The sequence below is a fragment of the Anopheles darlingi genome, chromosome 3 (assembly GCF_943734745.1).
Source record: "Anopheles darlingi chromosome 3, idAnoDarlMG_H_01, whole genome shotgun sequence".
NCBI lineage: Eukaryota > Metazoa > Arthropoda > Insecta > Diptera > Culicidae > Anopheles > Anopheles darlingi.
The window spans coordinates 57,786,822-57,803,183 of NC_064875.1; the positions used below are offsets into that span (position 1 = coordinate 57,786,822).

The following is a 16,362-nucleotide window of genomic DNA, read 5'->3' on the forward strand; positions in this document are numbered from 1 at the left end:
GCCTGGTGTGTTGTCTGTGCGTAGGTGTTTACAGTGAGCTTGATAAGCACGATATAATCGGGATGCATGCACCACCGGCCACCTTGCGCACATACCCAATCTTGCAGTAGCAACCGGCGGTACACTGTTTGCTACAGTGCAGATCGATCCGCCGCAGGTTCTCGCACGTTTTTTCGGCGCATGGATTGCCACAATCATCGTACCGTTCATAGTGGGCCGAGCACACTGGCGGAGGTGCACTCGTCGGTTCGGCCGGTGCATCCATGGCTGGCGGCTGATCGACATCTGTTTTCGTGTCCGTATATGAATTGTAGTATCGGTATTTGTCTGCTTTGTGGGCGGAATGCCTATATTCTGCAAAACTTACCAGCAATCGCGATGACAATGTTTACCAATCCGACGGATAGAAGGATAAGCAAAAGGCTCAAACGATCGTAACGTGGCATCGTCGTACTGCGAACCTCACTGGTTGGTGGTGTGAAAGCAAGTAATATACAGTAGAATTTGAATGTGCAAATTAGAGCATGTTTTTTTTGTCATTGCCAACGTTGTAGAACCCGTCGCCTACAGTTGTTCAAACAATTTGGGAATGGGGACAAAAGTAAAAAGAAAGAACGATGCCGCGTCTACCAAAGTTCCTTGAACCAGCGGTCTGATTCGGAAGTGTACGACTTTTGCGCAGTAAACACGGTTAGAGGAAGTTTTCAAATCGCAGAATCAGATACAATATCGATCGATCGTATTTTATTACACATTAAATATACGTAAGCCGAGGCCAGCTTTTTGACACTTCAAGTGAGACAAGCCACCGGTAGAATGCACGTGTTCATGGAGTTACGCACGTAACCGCTCTTGCAGAAGCAGCCAGGAGCGCATATTTTCGTGCAGCGTGCACTAGCCGCATTAGCTACCCGCATTCCTGAGCACGACTTATCGCCACAGATTGGTCCACACTCGTACCGTTCCTCGTACACACCGGAACACGACACTTTTTGGGTATTTTTTTTTATTTGAAAATAAAAGAAAGAGAAAAAACGAAGAATAATCAAAAGTCAATGTCTTCGCTATGCATCGTCGTGGGGCATACCTGGTGTCGTTTTTGTGGTTGTGGGTGTCGTTTGTGCGCGACTTACTTCAATTACCAGGCACAGCACGATCAAAGCGATGGCAAACTGTACCGATTGCGTCTTCATTTTGGTGAATAACGGGGCTCCGGTTTGTTCCTGGGTGCGAAATTCTGGAAGATTGAGCTCGGTTCGTCTGCCGATACGCCTGTTAGTTCCTATACCCGTTGTCGTTACAGCAGTTGGATAAACAGATGATCAGACGAGCCAGAACAGATTCTCGGAATACGGGCGGCTTCGTTCGTGTGTTGTGTGTAAACGGGATTGGTTGCCGCGCAAGTGCACTCTTCGTTATTGCAATGCCTTCATTAGCTAGTATCTTGTTTGTTGCTCAACCATCCCCAACCCCTTCCCCTGAATGGGGTCGCAAAAGCGGGAGCTAACGCTTCTGAGGTGACGTGGCTAATAAATTGCCGGATATTAGTTGCTTCGACTCAATTTCGGTCAATGTTGTCTAATTTTCGTTTTCTCTTTCTTTTCTATTCTCTTTACAGGTATGAACGCATTCTGTTTCGATATCACTTAACGGACGTTATACATCTCCTCGAAGCATCGCAACATCTCGCAACGCTTGTGGATCGTTTTGCACGAACTCTCTTTCTCTCTTGTGTCTGGTTTGTTTTCATAGTTTTCCTACTTCTGCTTCTGCAGACCTTTCAACATTTATGCTTCCTCTCTTCTCTCTTCGACTTCTTCTCTTACTATGAAAAGAGAAAAGAGAAAATACTTTCCAACTAGATATTCTTGTTTAACATTAAAACTGATCAAATGAAATTTACACTCTACTGTGGCAGAAGGAGGTCAATTAATAGTCATGCAACTCTATACGAAGGTTTGAACACGATTGTTGGTGGCGGGTTAAGAATGTCAAAAGTGCAATCCATATGTTATGTGTTCCGTGCTTCGAGTGCCAACTGGGTGCCGAATTCCTTTGCCGGAAGTGTACGCGAGATGGAAGCGGTGCGGAACCGTGCTTGCTTTGCGTGCTTGATTGGCAGTCCCAGCAGTCAAGTGGTTCGCAGGGTGCCAAAAATACGATTCAACATGACCAACCGACCGACTGACCGGATGTTGGTATGTAAATATGCCTCTCGGTGATGTGTACGGTGGAGCAGCGAGCGGCACGACGACTGCGGAAAGGAAACCCAAAGCCAAAAGGAAAGACAAGGTCAAGGCGCAGGTGGATTGAATCATCTTCACCATCATCGTACCTGGGACAAGAGTAAACGCACGCATCGCGTCACCTCCAGACTGGCATCAGCATCAATATTTATAGCATGAATCACGGCGATGGTTTGTGCTTGATACACCGCCTCAGACCAAGTCGACCCAGGACGATAAACAGTGTCGGCGCCATCGCTACCATATGTGCTCTTGCCGGCATGATTGAATCACTCACGCGGACCGCAGCGAAACGAAACGGACGGCACGGAGCTGATCCCGTTCATTCATTTACGCTGCGTGGCCGCTCGCGCAATTGAACACTCACTTCAAATTCGGAATAATGAACGTCACTAGATTTTTTGATTTCCGTTAGTATTCGCGGTTCATCCAAACGTCACTAACGTTGGTTCCTTCCCTTCTTCCTCCCTTCTGAACAGGGTGTTTCGGCAGAACGTAAACACACAGCTGATGTGATGTACGTGGCGCGAAAGAGCTAGCATGCTGTTAGTAGCTTAAAGTAGCTCAAAAAATTGGCCAGAGAGATTCGCCAGAGCACCTGAGGTGTGCGAAAAGTGTTCCGTTCCTGGGTAAAAGAGTAACCTGAGAGCGCTTATACAATACTCTCGTTGCTCTCTGTTTATGGTCTGTCTCTCTCTCTCTCGACGGCCGGGGGACGGCTCTCTGTTTATTTTCGCACTCACCGAGCATGCGGTTTATGTCTCGGACACTTCATTGAACTGTGGTTGAATGTCCTCCTGTGCAAGCTGTGTCACTCCCCGGCGTTTCTTGTTTCCCGTACCAAATGGAATCCGACGTGGACGTGGACGTGCCGGGGGCTGCACAATGTTCGCCAAGGATTTAGACAGGTTCCGATCGTTCCTTGCATCGAACGATTCGCGAACAATTTGAGTTATTGTATAGAAAGAACTGAATTTTAAATTTAATCCACCGAAGAAGAAGCCCACATGGTGTAGGCATTATACGGTTCCTTTTGGTCGCTGGCTTATGCAAACACCCAACGCGAGACGTAGCCCCGTAATCGCGATACCAGAATGTCGCCAAAGTCACGTATAGTTTGCCCTGTAAGAAACTGGATTGAAGGTTACCGAAGACGGTCCCCCTCGACCGTATCCTTTATATCGATTTACACGATCTTTGAAGCGCAAAGGATCGTATGTGCCGAAAACGAATGATAAAAATGGAAAACTGTTTTAAAAATGTTTACATGTGGTTAAAGATGAATTTAACAAAACATCAGCGACATCGAACGCCATTTAATTTGCTGGTTCATTAGCTATGAAATATTTACTCACCTCCTGGACGGTTGTCCCATCGTCGCTGCTCCCACTGGTCACGTGAATCTGATCCGCTCCTGCTCGTGCTCGCGCGTTTTCCACGTAACAACCACGAACATCACCACCAACACAAACCTATGGGTCGGCTTTCAAAGGATAAACAAACACCGTTTAAGAAGTAGGAAGGAGTTCAGAACCGCCGCCCTGTTTGAGTTTACGGTTACTTGGTAGCGCCTTGAGACCGCCAGGATTCTGGCCAGTATCCGTGGTGCCAGTATTGGTCTGTTTGCAACAGTTCCCACGCAAAGCATGCAAGCAAGCAAGCATTCGCTCTACTAATACACATCCACCGTTCGGCTTGCAGAGAGACTGGAGTCTCTAGCGGTCCTAACTTACGGCTCATCGGGGCTCAAGCAAACACAATGAAAGACGCATTTTCGATCCCATTTCTCCGAAATACCTGTTACCGTTTCGGAATTAACTGCCTTGCGGTAGGTGTTGAGGGAAGGATTCATTTATCGAGCATACACAATCATAAACCACCTTTCCAGAACATCTTTATGGCGGACGCAGAGACAGACTCCTTCCTCCCTTGTGTTCGTATTGTTGCTGCTCAACCCCGCATGATAAACGTCTTGGTTATATAATGCTAAATGGTTGATGAGGACGAGTGGAGTAGAGAAATAATTTGCGATGAAAAAGTGTCATCACCAGGCGCCTCCATTTATAGGAGCTGGTGTAGACAATGATAAATGTAGCGCTACGGCTGTCCCATTTGCCTGCCCACGTTTTAATGCAAACGTTTGGTTTGGAGGAAAATGAAAAACCATTCGCATATGTCGAGTATGCTTATGTTGGAAGCGGACACACCACCAAGGGGTTAATGCTGTACGAATGACGCACTCGTGCAAGTTATTTATTGCTGTCCACTCAAGGCTCAAAATTTTTAATGCATAGCGTGTGCATTACAGAGACACTGTCGTGGTGGATGATGTTTTTAAAAACGGTTTTCCGGGAGGGTTTCAATTGTTTCTTTTTTTCTCCATTCATTTCCACCGGTCACCAGGCGCCTCCATCTCGCAAGCCTCTTGCCCGCCGAGAATCCCGGTGTTTCCGGTGAAGCTCAATTTTCAAATTCATTTCCACACAACCGAAATCACTCAATCTCATAAGAAACCTCCCAGAGAGACGATCAAGATAGAGAGAGCGAAAAAGAGAGAGAGCGAAAAAGAGAGAGAGCGAATGAGAGCAAACGGGAGAAGTAAACATTTCTTGATGTTTGTCTAGCGAGTGAAAGTACCACTAGTGCCGGCATATCGACCGCGAGCTGTTGCTGCCAGAAGGTTGATGACGTACTGAAACACCCCCTCAAACACAGGATGAGCGAAAGCATTTTCCTCCTCTCACGAACGAAGAGAGACTCTTCGGTTCCGCTCCGATGGTGAGCCGATTTGGCGAGAGCGTCGTATTGCGATTTCCCCTTTCTTGTTCGCTCATTTTCTCTCTCGCACTCTCTCCGCGCCCGTCGGTACGGAGTGCGGTGAACCGCTCGTCGTCTTCCCGGGACCACGGGACAAACACAGCAAAGCAAAGCGGCTGGCCGTTAGAGAAGATCGATGACGAAAATCGCCAAGATTGCGTCGTCGTCGTTGTCGTCGCCGCCGCGCCTGCCCCACCAGCCGGAATGTCGATCTCATTCGACGAACTCCTTAAACCACCACCACCAACACACACGCACTCGCTGCCTTGTCCTGCACGGTGTGTTGTTTGGCGAGTGCTGGCTACCGCTGGTTGACAGCAGTGGCAGTAGTCTCAGTCACCTTCCGGATCCCGTTCTGTTCGGTCTCGAGTTTTTCTGTTCCCGCTGCACAACACCAGCAGCAGCCAACCGAAGAGGCAGTAGCAGCAGCAGCAGCAAACGCTGCACGCGTTCTGCATAAACTACGATTAAACACGCCGTGAAATCGCGAAACAATTTCGAGTGATATTGTACCTCGTGGTTGGTATCCTTTCCCACAAAATGTCATTCAAAATATGGAGATTATGAGCAAAATAGTGGACGCCAGTTGGTTGAAATCTGTGTTATAAAGAACAATTCAAACGAATCAGTTATCCGTTCTGGTGTTTTGTGCGCGTTTCTGGCGCCCTCTTCCACATTCCATATCACATTTCACTGTTCGGCAGTGAGCGAGAACTGACTTTCGGTTTCGGATCCAAAGCCAGCCACAGTCAGCAGCAGCAGCAGCATGTACGGGTTCCCTGCGTAGCACGTGATCAGCTTATGCTCACGTGCATACCCATATTACCTCCATTACCGACGAATGTGCGACGACGAAGGCTTTAACTACTTAATCCTCAACACTTTGCACGCGTGTCTGTGTGCGTGTGTGTGTGTGCGTTCGGTGTGCAGAAGAAGTGCAAAAACTTTCTGCGAAAAGAAAGAAAAACTATTTTGCTCGCTAGAGGTTAGAGGTGAACGGGGCGGGAGCAGAGAGATAAGAACGTATATATATTTTTTTAGAATGTTCACTATTGTTACCGGTTTAGTCTAACCGAACTGTAAACACACAATGTTACATAGCTAGTTAGTTTGAACGCGACTACTCGCGACCCCTTTGTAGTGCGAAATTCTTGCGGATCATCCTGTCTGCGAGGAATGCGTGCCGGGCTTCCCGGGCAACTGTGAAGGCCACAACCGAGCAGCACATACCAAGGCCACCCCGAAACCACTCACTATCGCTGCGTTGCTCCTGTGTGGTGTGTGCGTGGTGCTGATGATGCGTTTGTTATCAAGTTTGAATTAGAGAGAAGGTACATTGGTTTGGTGGCCGTGGAATCGCGGAGTTGTTTGCGATATTTGAGAGCATAGAGATATTTTAGAGCATATACAAACGTATATATATAGTGCCTCGTACGTTGTGCGTGTGTGTCATCTTTAATTTATATTTATCTTCAAATGACAGTGCCGCTGAATGGGAATGTGAGGTAAATCTTGTCGATAGCACGTCGTGTTTGTCACGATGATGACGTTGATGTCAGTGGTCACTGTTGCCAGGATGCTGGCCAGGGTCAAGGCTTTAGCCTTACCTCTTTGATTGCAGTGTCGTGTGTGTGTTCATATGTGTATGTGAGTTGAAAAGAAAACAGTAAACGGATCGAAATCTCAGACCATAAACCGCATCGGCATCGGGCCGTCCGTCTGTCCGTCCATCCGTGGCGCGAGCAAGATGAGTGGCGTGGGGTTTTTGGCCACGATGAAGACATTCGCCCCGAGCATTCGGCGGCGCCGACGTATCGAAAAGCAAAACCTCGAGTTACATAACAACCACAACAACAATAACAGCAACAGCAACAACAACCACAACAACAATGGTGGTGGTGGTGGTCAGGGGGGCGGCAACAGCGGTGGCTCGACACCGGGCAGCGGAGGTGGTGGTGGTGGTGCCGGAACACCGGGTACCACCACCGGAATGGTTTCATCAACCGCGTCCACCCCGACCGATCGTCCATCGGCGGCCACCGGTATACTCGGTGGGGTGGGAGAAGTCATCTCGCCCGGTTGGGACATTGTACCGCCCATCACCCCGCCGGCTGCCTTCCTTCCGCCCGGTTACAAGCGTCTCTCGATGAAGGGTAAGAAAGAGTGGACCCATGTATTAGTGTGTGTGTGTGTTGGGCGTGCGAATTTTCCTTGTGCGCCCTTATTATGATGGATCATAATCATCCTCCTCATCTCGCTCACCATTGTCCATTGCTCATCTCGCTCGCAAACATCAACATCATCCACCAGCATTCCCGGTGGTTCCGAAAGGGACGAAGCGGGGGGAAAACGTACCCAGTGGGTGAGATGTGTGAAGCATTAATTATCTAACCAACGAAGACGACACTTGTAAAGGGAACGACATAGATCGATTACCTTCCTTCCCATCTTGGTGTCTCTCGGTGTCCTGATAGCATAAATTTGCCGTGGCTAAGGAAGCTCAAGGTCAGCCCAGGATCAGAGGGAGCCACCTGTAGGAGAGCCTTTGCCTTGTCCACATGCCATGTCACGTGTGTCTGCATTCTCGTTCTCTCTCGCTCGCTCTCTCTCTCTCTCTCTTGTCTCCGGATCCTTTTTGAAAAAAAAGGCTCAAACCAGAACCTTGGCAGCACCAGCTTGGAGTGACCAGTTTGCGTCCCCTTTTTTTGTTGCGCTTTATATCCTCTTGGACCTCCTGGTTCTCCCGGTTGGTTCTCAAGGCCATTTAGCCAAAGGCCCACGTCAAGTCAAGTTATGTAACGATCGGGCGGTGGCTCATCGCGCCCATAACACTGGAGGGAAAACGGTGCGGAAAAGAGCATAGCAGCATGGAACGAAAGCATGCTGCTGCTGCAGAAAAGGGCAAAAAGTGAACATCTTAAGATGTCAGATCCAACACCGCCAGCCACGTATAATATATCTGTTTCTTTCGTCTCTCTTCTTTGTGGTGCTCTCTCTTTCTCTCTTTCTCTCTAGCTATACTCGCTTATCCGGGGCGACCTCGCCCAACACATAATGGAAGGCCATTCCTTGGCCGGGCTGCCGAGGGAAAGAGAAGCAAAGCTTTGATGTGTGCAGCGAATGATGGTGGGCACGCAGAAAGGCAAAAAGCTATGAACCAAAAGCGGAGGGCCAGAATCTGCAATCATCTCTGTCTGTCTAGAAGACACCTCGTCCGCCCTTTATTTTCCTTGGTAGAAAGAGGGAGCAGCATTTCAATAACAAGGCGGCATGTTCACCGCGGCTGCTGTTCTGAGGCACGGGATGGGTTCTAATGATGGTTGAAGGTGGAGGAACAGGAGGGGATAAGTGTGGTGTCTAAACCGTTAGGCCGTGGGTTTTGCGGAGAAACCAACCAACCAACCATCAGCAGCAACAACAACAACGAGCCACCAGGGCCTTGTCTTCTCTAACTCACTTGCCCGTGGCTCCTCTCGAAGGAGGACCCATTTCCCGTCCAGTTTGCAACTTTCTCGGGCTTTCTTACTACCGCGTTTGCCACGAACACCAGCGCAAAAGGCCACTGATGACACACGCTCGGCCGAGCGTGGGAAGATTTATGGGAGTTCCATCAAGAAAGGAGGCGAACCAGTGTTTGTGTAATTGGCGAAACCCCCTCTCTTTCCCTCGGCCATGCACGCAACGAAAACGGAACAGCAAAGGCGAAATGATTCCTCTGTTCGCCGGATTCATCCGGAATGCTGCTGGAATACGTTGAGTTCACTGGAGTTGCATTGGATTGAAATATTATCCACTTTATGAGTAGATGCGGCAGAGAGTGGCTTATCTTTTCCTGGCCAACGATCGTAAATATGGCTTATATCCGGCAGCAGGCGGCTCCTCCGATGATTCCCCATCCCCTTTGCTTTTGACGGATGGACCCATGAAATTTATTTCGCCCAAAAACTTGGTCCCACTTTTCAACTAGTCAAACTACTACTGTGTTAGTACCTTCGGAATGATGCGGAATGAAGAGTATAGTGTCTCCGTCGGCGGTTACGTCGTTGTTTGACAAATGGTCTAGAACTAGGGGGGACTAGTGGGGAGCGACCCAGTGGGTTAGTGAAGCGTATTAATCAATTTTATGACTGTTTGCAGCATAGATTTTCCGTGTATCACGATATGTGTGGACACAAGCAGAGGAAGGGAGAGAGAGAGAAAGAGAGTCCCTGAATCGTGACCGCACGCCATCGCCATCAAACCTAGCAAAACGGATAATCTTCCGCAGGACGAACGTAGAGTTTTATGCTTTTTCGGTTTCAAATGAGCAAAATAACCCCACATTTCCTAAGGGAAAATACTTCGTGGTTTATCTATCTTTTGGGGTGCTAGAACAGGCAGGGTGGGGGGTTCTGGTTATTCTTGGTATTGGTGGGCCAAAGAGCTGAATTTAAATTATCATAAAGATTCACTAGAACTCGTTACACTCGGTAAAGAGCTGAAGAGCAGTGGAAAGGAAATTTCTGTGGAAAGCTTTAGTCACTTTCGTTGGCCTTTAGAAATTGGGCACTCAAGAGCGCAATCCCAGATAATAATTTGAATGTTTTCCTTCCAGCAAGAAGCATCGCGCATCTGCTATATCAATTCGAATTTGAGCAGGCAATCGATGATTGGGCGCAGCTTCTTCCAATCGATGACGCATATTCATGGCTTAAGGGGGCGCCCGGCGAATCGGTTTATCCTCATCGATCCTTATTGGCTGTGGATTGGCATTACACACAGTCACTTCAAGAACAATCGAGCATGGGAGCAAGATCCTTCCAATTCTCGGGGATGGGTACACAGATAAGACATAATAAGCTCTACGACACAACAGCCAGACCACCACGAGACATGCGATGACGCAGACATTTTGCAGAAGAAGAAGAAAAAGAAGAAACCATCTTTTGAACACCAAGGCACACGCACCCGGCGGCTGCTGCTGCTGATCCTTCAACCTTTTACCATCATCCTCATCCTTCGGGGCGGTGCCAGTAGCACCACCAAGACGATGCCGTGCGATTGACGTCAGGCCCCTCGGTATTTGTTGCCCGAAATCGGTTGTTTCTCGCCCCTGGCGGGCCACCGGCCACAAGATTATGCGCCCAAGAAACTCCGCAAAAGGGGCTTACAAGTACAAGGGACGGAAGGCCGCTGTCGTCGAAATTTTCCTTCCCCCTTTTCCTTCGCCGGCGGCGCCGGATCGCGGAGGAAAGCCCCGATTGATCATTAAATACTTATCGTTGCGGGGGCTCCTTTCCAAAACTGGGATCGCAAATCGGTCTTTCGGTCGTCATCCACGGGAGGGGGGTTGATTGAGGTTATTTCCAATTTTCCGACGACCACGGCGAGGACTCAGTGCGAGTCTCTAGTGCCAGCCGAAGGTCACCAGAAGGCCAGTCGGCTTTTGTGTGTGTGTTTGTGGGCATCTGCCATTGATTACCCGTTTACTTCTTTGAGGTTTTATGTCTTTCGCCGCGAACGACGACGACGACGATGCCCCGGCTGGCATCATCGTGGCTGGAATTTGGCGGCCATTGAAAATTGATTATCAAATTATTGCTCTCCGGGCGCCATTACGATCCGCGTGGCAGACGCAGAAACGCGTCCCGTCCAGACCTTTCCCCCTCCGTGTAACAGGTCTGGAGGTAATCAACTGAAAGCATCCATCAAGCGTCAATTTCTGCAGAATATTACCCTCATTAATCACGTTTCGCCATGATACCGTTATGCTCTGTTGCTGCTGCTGCTGCTGCATGCTTCAAATCCGCATGCCTTCACAATAACAACAGTGCACATGGGCATGGATTCCGATGTGCGGGTCCGATGTGAAAATGGCCATTACAGACGACGGGGTTCATATCGCGTTCGTTCGGTTTTCCAATCGCGGACCAGTGTTGGCGTGTTAATTACCGATTACATCCAGCTTTGGGCTGTATAGAGTGCCGTGTTGAGTGTACTATGGCCTTTTGCTTCCATTCCTTTTCGATCAGCGGAAGTACACTGCACGCACAACCGGTGGACCACAGACCGCTGACCTTCGAGCGCTAATGAGAATTGGAATTGAAATCATGGAATCATCTAACGTGGCGCTCACTCACTCACTTGCTTGTTGCGCTCGCAGCGATTCGAATGTTAGGCTGCAGCAGCAAACCTTCTCTGCGCTAGGCTGAAGGTCGCCTCCGGGGAACCATAAAACGCGCGTGCTGAACGGAACACGGGCCGGGGTCCACAAATCAAACAGAAATCAATTTCCCACCCAACGGCACGATGTGGCCAGGTGATCCGCTATACCTCTCGGACCCCCCTATACTACAAGCGCGCACTCACACCGTTTACGATCGGAATGTGTCCCGTACAGAACGGAGCACGACGATGCATATGGTCTAGACACGCGAAATCGAAGCCCCATGAGCCCCGTGGCGGGGGGCGGAGAGAAGAAAACCTCAACTGTGACCCTGAAAATGGATTACAGCCCTCCATTTATACCGAGTATCGTCGGCCTCCGGGTGTACCGTTGGAACAGTGGCGCGGATTACACATTCAATCAATACCGGCCTAGCGAACGGGTGCCGTGGGTGCTAAATCTGAACTCATCGTCTAGTGATCGACCAGAGCCAGCCAAGGAAGCCAGGCTTCCAAATTCCATCCAATAGATCCTACTTTTGTGTGCTAGCAAGGGAAAAGAGGCCGGGCGCGTACGTAACGAACTCCATTAATTGACGCAATCAAAAACAAATTGAATTCCAACCGGGGAGAGACAGCTAGCACCACCTCCTTATGCGGGTCGTAATCAAATTCATCCGGAAAGTTAACAACACTTCGGGAGCCCCCTTTTTTTCTGGAGGTCCTTTTTTGATGGCGTTGAAAGAGAGCTCGAACCCGCCCGATGCCAATCAAAATGCGACGCACGGCGTCATGGCGTATCCTTGGGCCCAGCACCTTTTTGGCCCCGGCTGTCAATCACTCTCTTATCCTTCCATAAGCTCTCCCTCCCTCTCTTTGTCATTTCTCCCTGCGCATACTCCTGTGGTCAAGCGGTCAATTCTCGGTTATGCTGAGGCTATTGGAGCTCCAGCCTTCCATTGAGTACGGGGTAGCACTCGAAACAGGATGCTGAAACCGACCGGTACAGGGCTAGGATTCAAAAAAGGGCCAATCAGAAGCAGAGAAGTAGCCGAAGCCATGTCTAGTATGAATGTAATTTACGTACAATTTGCAAGATGGATGCGATATCCTACTGCTGCGGCTGCTGCAGAAGGGTTGCCACCGGACAATGATAGCGAGCAACTTTGGCGCTAGCAAGGGCTTTGGCGCAAATCATATTCGCGGCAAGGGAAAAGTTGTTTCCCAAACTCCGCCAGGGTATCTGCTGTTGGTGGTGCACTGTCCGTGAGCTTTTGCTGCAGATTTATTTGCATAAATTTTCATCATTTCCCGAGTTTTCCATGCACGGATCGTGGGAATAGATATGGCGTCCTAGTGGTCCTAGGTCGGTCTCAACTCTCTCTCTCTCTTTGCGCTGTTGAGTTGAGTTGCATTTGTTGAAGTTTAGTCGGGAATTATTCTGAAATCTGGCAGAAAAAGGGAAGCTACTGAAAACTCGCTGCTAGTTGGCATCGCGGTAAAGGAAGAAGAGAGAGAGGGAGAGAAAATAGTGTTTCTGTCGGGGAATTGGATCCTTTGGGTTACGTGTAATAGTACCGTTGCTGAAATCTAGGATGGGAGATGCATTGTTTGCTCCATTCGGTGCACGGTTCTTTCTCGATATTGACTCCAGTCCGTTGCGTCCGGTCGTAATCGAATCGTAATCGAGATATCGATATGATTCTGCTATGGATGTCGTTTTGGAAACATGGTACCTGGTTCGCGCTCGTGACATCGCTGCATTTCGTTTCGAAAGTAATATCCTTGTCTCGTTTTTTGGGAGACCTGACACAGACACACCAATAATGCACATTCATTCAGGGCCTCGGTCCATGTGCGACCTAATCGGAATTGATTGATCACGACATCGACAAACCTTCAACGAAGCGGGACCGAGCTAGGTGGACCGTGACGCGCCGTGACGTGGCATATTTTATTTTTTTTTTCGCCAAAAACCAACCTCACCAACAGGAGGACGCGGTCCCCACAACAGTTGATTGAAAGCGATCCCCAGCGTCGTCGATTGCCGTAGCCTGATTAACGTGCCGATGAAAGTGGTCCTGGTAGAGGAAGGTCGAATAGATGGAAGGCGGAGTGAACATTGCATTACATGGAGGTAAGGGAATCGCTCCTTCAAGGTCTGGGTCTGTGTCTGGGGCTGGGGCGTCTGTATACTGGGGTTACCCTTAATCAACAGAGAACAGCCAAGTAACGAAGGGATTCACTCGATCAAGGAATCAATCAATCATGTGGCAAGCAGGTCTCACCGACACACACACACGCGTTAACAAAACAAGGGAAGGAAGCGTAAAGCGACCGGGAAATCAATCTCTATTTACGCACCTCCACGTGTGTTTTGGTTGTTCCCTTGTTTGATCGCTTTTCAGTTAGTTGTTACCAGTTGTTGAATTAGTTATGTTGTTATTTTGTCTCCATTATGCGCCGCGTTTATGCTGTTCATTATGGCCACCCGCCAAGGCCGAGGCGCCCGTGTTGGGTTTGTGTTGGGACCTGCCGTCGAGCCTCGAAACTTTCCGGATGGAAAATGCGTTGCACAACAACACGAACACAAACACACGCGCGCCTTGTCCAACAGCGTGCGTGGGATGATGATGCGTGTCCTGATCAGAAGCTGAATGAAGGATCACAACAAGACAACCAACAAAACATGGCGACCTTTTGCAACATTTATGAACAAAATGGCTAACCTCCCGTCGGAGGATGGCGCTGGTGGTTGCCGTTCCTTAAGCTCTCTAGATGACGGCATGACAGACAGACCGGCCGTCGACCAAAACTTCAAGCCGGGAAACGCCTCCGCTGCCCGGCAGTTTTGTAGCGGAGGATTGTGTTCCGTTTTTGCTTCTGGAAAAAGCCACCAGTCCTGATGGTCCGTCTAACCAAGGCCCAGGCCACGTGGGGGAAACAAATTGGACCATCGGGCAGAAGCAGAAAGAGCTTCTGCTGTTCACGCACCGCACCGTTATCGTACGGAGAGACGGAGTGCGAGTTTCAGAAAAGTATCTTCACCTGATCCGCAACCTCAACCTCTGCATCCGGTTGCGGCACTTGCTGTAACCGTTACCGATTGACCACGGGGCCTTGCTTGCTTCTCTTCGGGCACTTTTTCCGGCGTGGACGTCAGCAGCAGTGTCTTACAAGGCACAAGGCTTACGGGCTCTGGCCGAAAACTCAACCGTTAGCCCTGCCAAATCACGAGCTTCTTGTTCGCCAACACACGGCTTTACGAGTCTCACGAGGGCTTTCGATTGTAAGTTTTCGGTGGATAACCTCCAGTGTTGACGTCAGGCGTTGTGAGCTGCTGCTCCTGCTGTTGCAGATAGAACTCCTCGTCGTGACGTCAGACAGTGGAAGGTACGCTATTAATGTGAAAACGTTTCTCACGGGATGAAGTAAAAGGTTAATTGAAATGGAACCATCGGTCTATGCAAGTCCTCCTAACGGTGTGAGCCGATATGAGTAACTTACCAGGAATCATTTGCCAGAAATGTCCGTCCAGCCATGTCATACGGCCTCTGAATTGCGGAACATATTCGCCAGGAATGCGGTACCAGCGAAGGGAGGGGCATCTGTCCGTTTACGTTTCGTTGGAGGCAGGTTTAACGGCAGGTCGAAAAGAAGATGCTGCTGCAATTCCTTGCGGAGTTCCTTGAGCACTATCTATCCGCCGGCGAGCGAGCGACAGAAAGTTAATCCACTGTTGAGGTCCTTTGTAGGTCCGCTTTCCGGGAAGCCATTTCCACACGAAGGTTTTTGGCTTTCTCCGGTATAGAAAAAAAAAAAACGCAAAACCAGCTCGAGAGTTTTATATGAACATGGGTCACAAACACACATCCCTAGGTTGGTTGCTTGTGCCTAGCCCTAGGAATGAGTACCTTTATTATACAGCTCCACTCCTGCGCAACCCTTTACGGTGGACCTGGAGCGCATCTTATTATCCCTTTTCGCCCTTCAAGTACACACACTCGAACCGAAGAGCGTCGAATGCAAAGAGAGCCCGGATGGTTCCCGTGCATGATTGGGATATGGCGTATGGATTACGCTCTCGGTCTGTAGTTTACCCAGACCGTCAGCAATCCTCCTGCTACGTATGTTGTGTGTACGTATTCAAGGATGCACAGTTATGTTGTTTTGAAGTGTAGGTTGGCGATTGCAAAATAGAAAAGAACTGGAAGGGGGAAAAAAAGGCTGGCTCGTCGCCGCGCAACCAAACCTCTCATATGCTGTTCTTTCCGGGCTCAATGTTGTGAGAAGTACCGTTGTTACACCGGCGAGTGTGCGGTGGTGTAGCGGAGTCCGTGCGCGAGCTACTTCTTACTGTTCTGCCTCCGATCCCATAGATCATCGGTTTTTCAGCCAATCCAGACACTTGGCACAGAGAGGAGGATACTCGACTCGACTCGAAGCGGAATAGCAGCTGGCTGCCTGAGTCATATGTATATGTAATACATTATTGGATTTGAATATTCAGCATGAATAGAGCGCGCGCACACGCCAGATCTGTTTTGCATACAGTGGTGGTGTACCGTTTGCGCCAGAAGCTGCGTGCGTGTGGTGCTATTCCATGAAGTTCCAGGAGAAGCAGAAACATACGAGCGGCCGCCAGGGTACGTATAGAGTACTCCGAATAACAAGAAGACGGCTCTCGTGTACCATCGAATGTAATCCAACGCTACAGTAACGCGCTCCATCCAGTTGGCGTATATCTTGGAATTTTTTGGAGGTTGTTGCGTTGCGATCGTGGTGCTTGGACCCCCGAAAAGGTGTGTTCCTCGTTGCGCATGTCTCGTAACTACAATTTTCTCATGCGTTTGTCGTACAATTTTTGGTGGATAATCGGTTCGCTAAAGAAATTCCACCAAGGCAAAAAGAATCCCTCGGTGCAGTAACCAAGGCGCGACAAACCGGTGGCCAACGCAAGAAAGATCCATCAAGCCGTCCAAGTCGTAAACACTCCTGGGGCCTGCGCGCGGTATCGAATAACCGTTTCACTTTCGGATGTCAAACCTTTACCGCCTACCTACTCCGGGGGGAGTCCTTTTGTTTTATCAACAAACTCAAAATGGACCCAAGTCGATGAGTGCCCCACGCTCTCTCTCGCTCTTTTCCTTTCATG

At 49.3% G+C, this 16,362-nt stretch overlaps 1 protein-coding gene across 7 annotated transcripts in view; it reads left to right on the forward strand.

Annotated features, from left to right (window-relative positions):
* Positions 1–16,362, forward strand: part of LOC125957600 (phosphatase and actin regulator 1) — a 118,002-nt gene that overhangs the window by 65,266 nt on the left and 36,374 nt on the right. Inside the window, exons 1-2 of one of the 7 annotated variants that reach the window (XM_049690430.1) lie at positions 1,645–5,582; positions 6,105–7,216. The exons of 5 other annotated variants lie outside the window; for them this stretch is intronic. In XM_049690430.1, the coding sequence (XP_049546387.1) occupies positions 6,811–7,216 (406 nt within the window). In that variant the 5' untranslated portion in view covers positions 1,645–5,582; positions 6,105–6,810. Of the gene's footprint in view, positions 1–1,644; positions 7,217–16,362 lie in introns of those variants that run through there. One more of the 7 variants, XM_049690429.1, reaches the window with a different exon arrangement.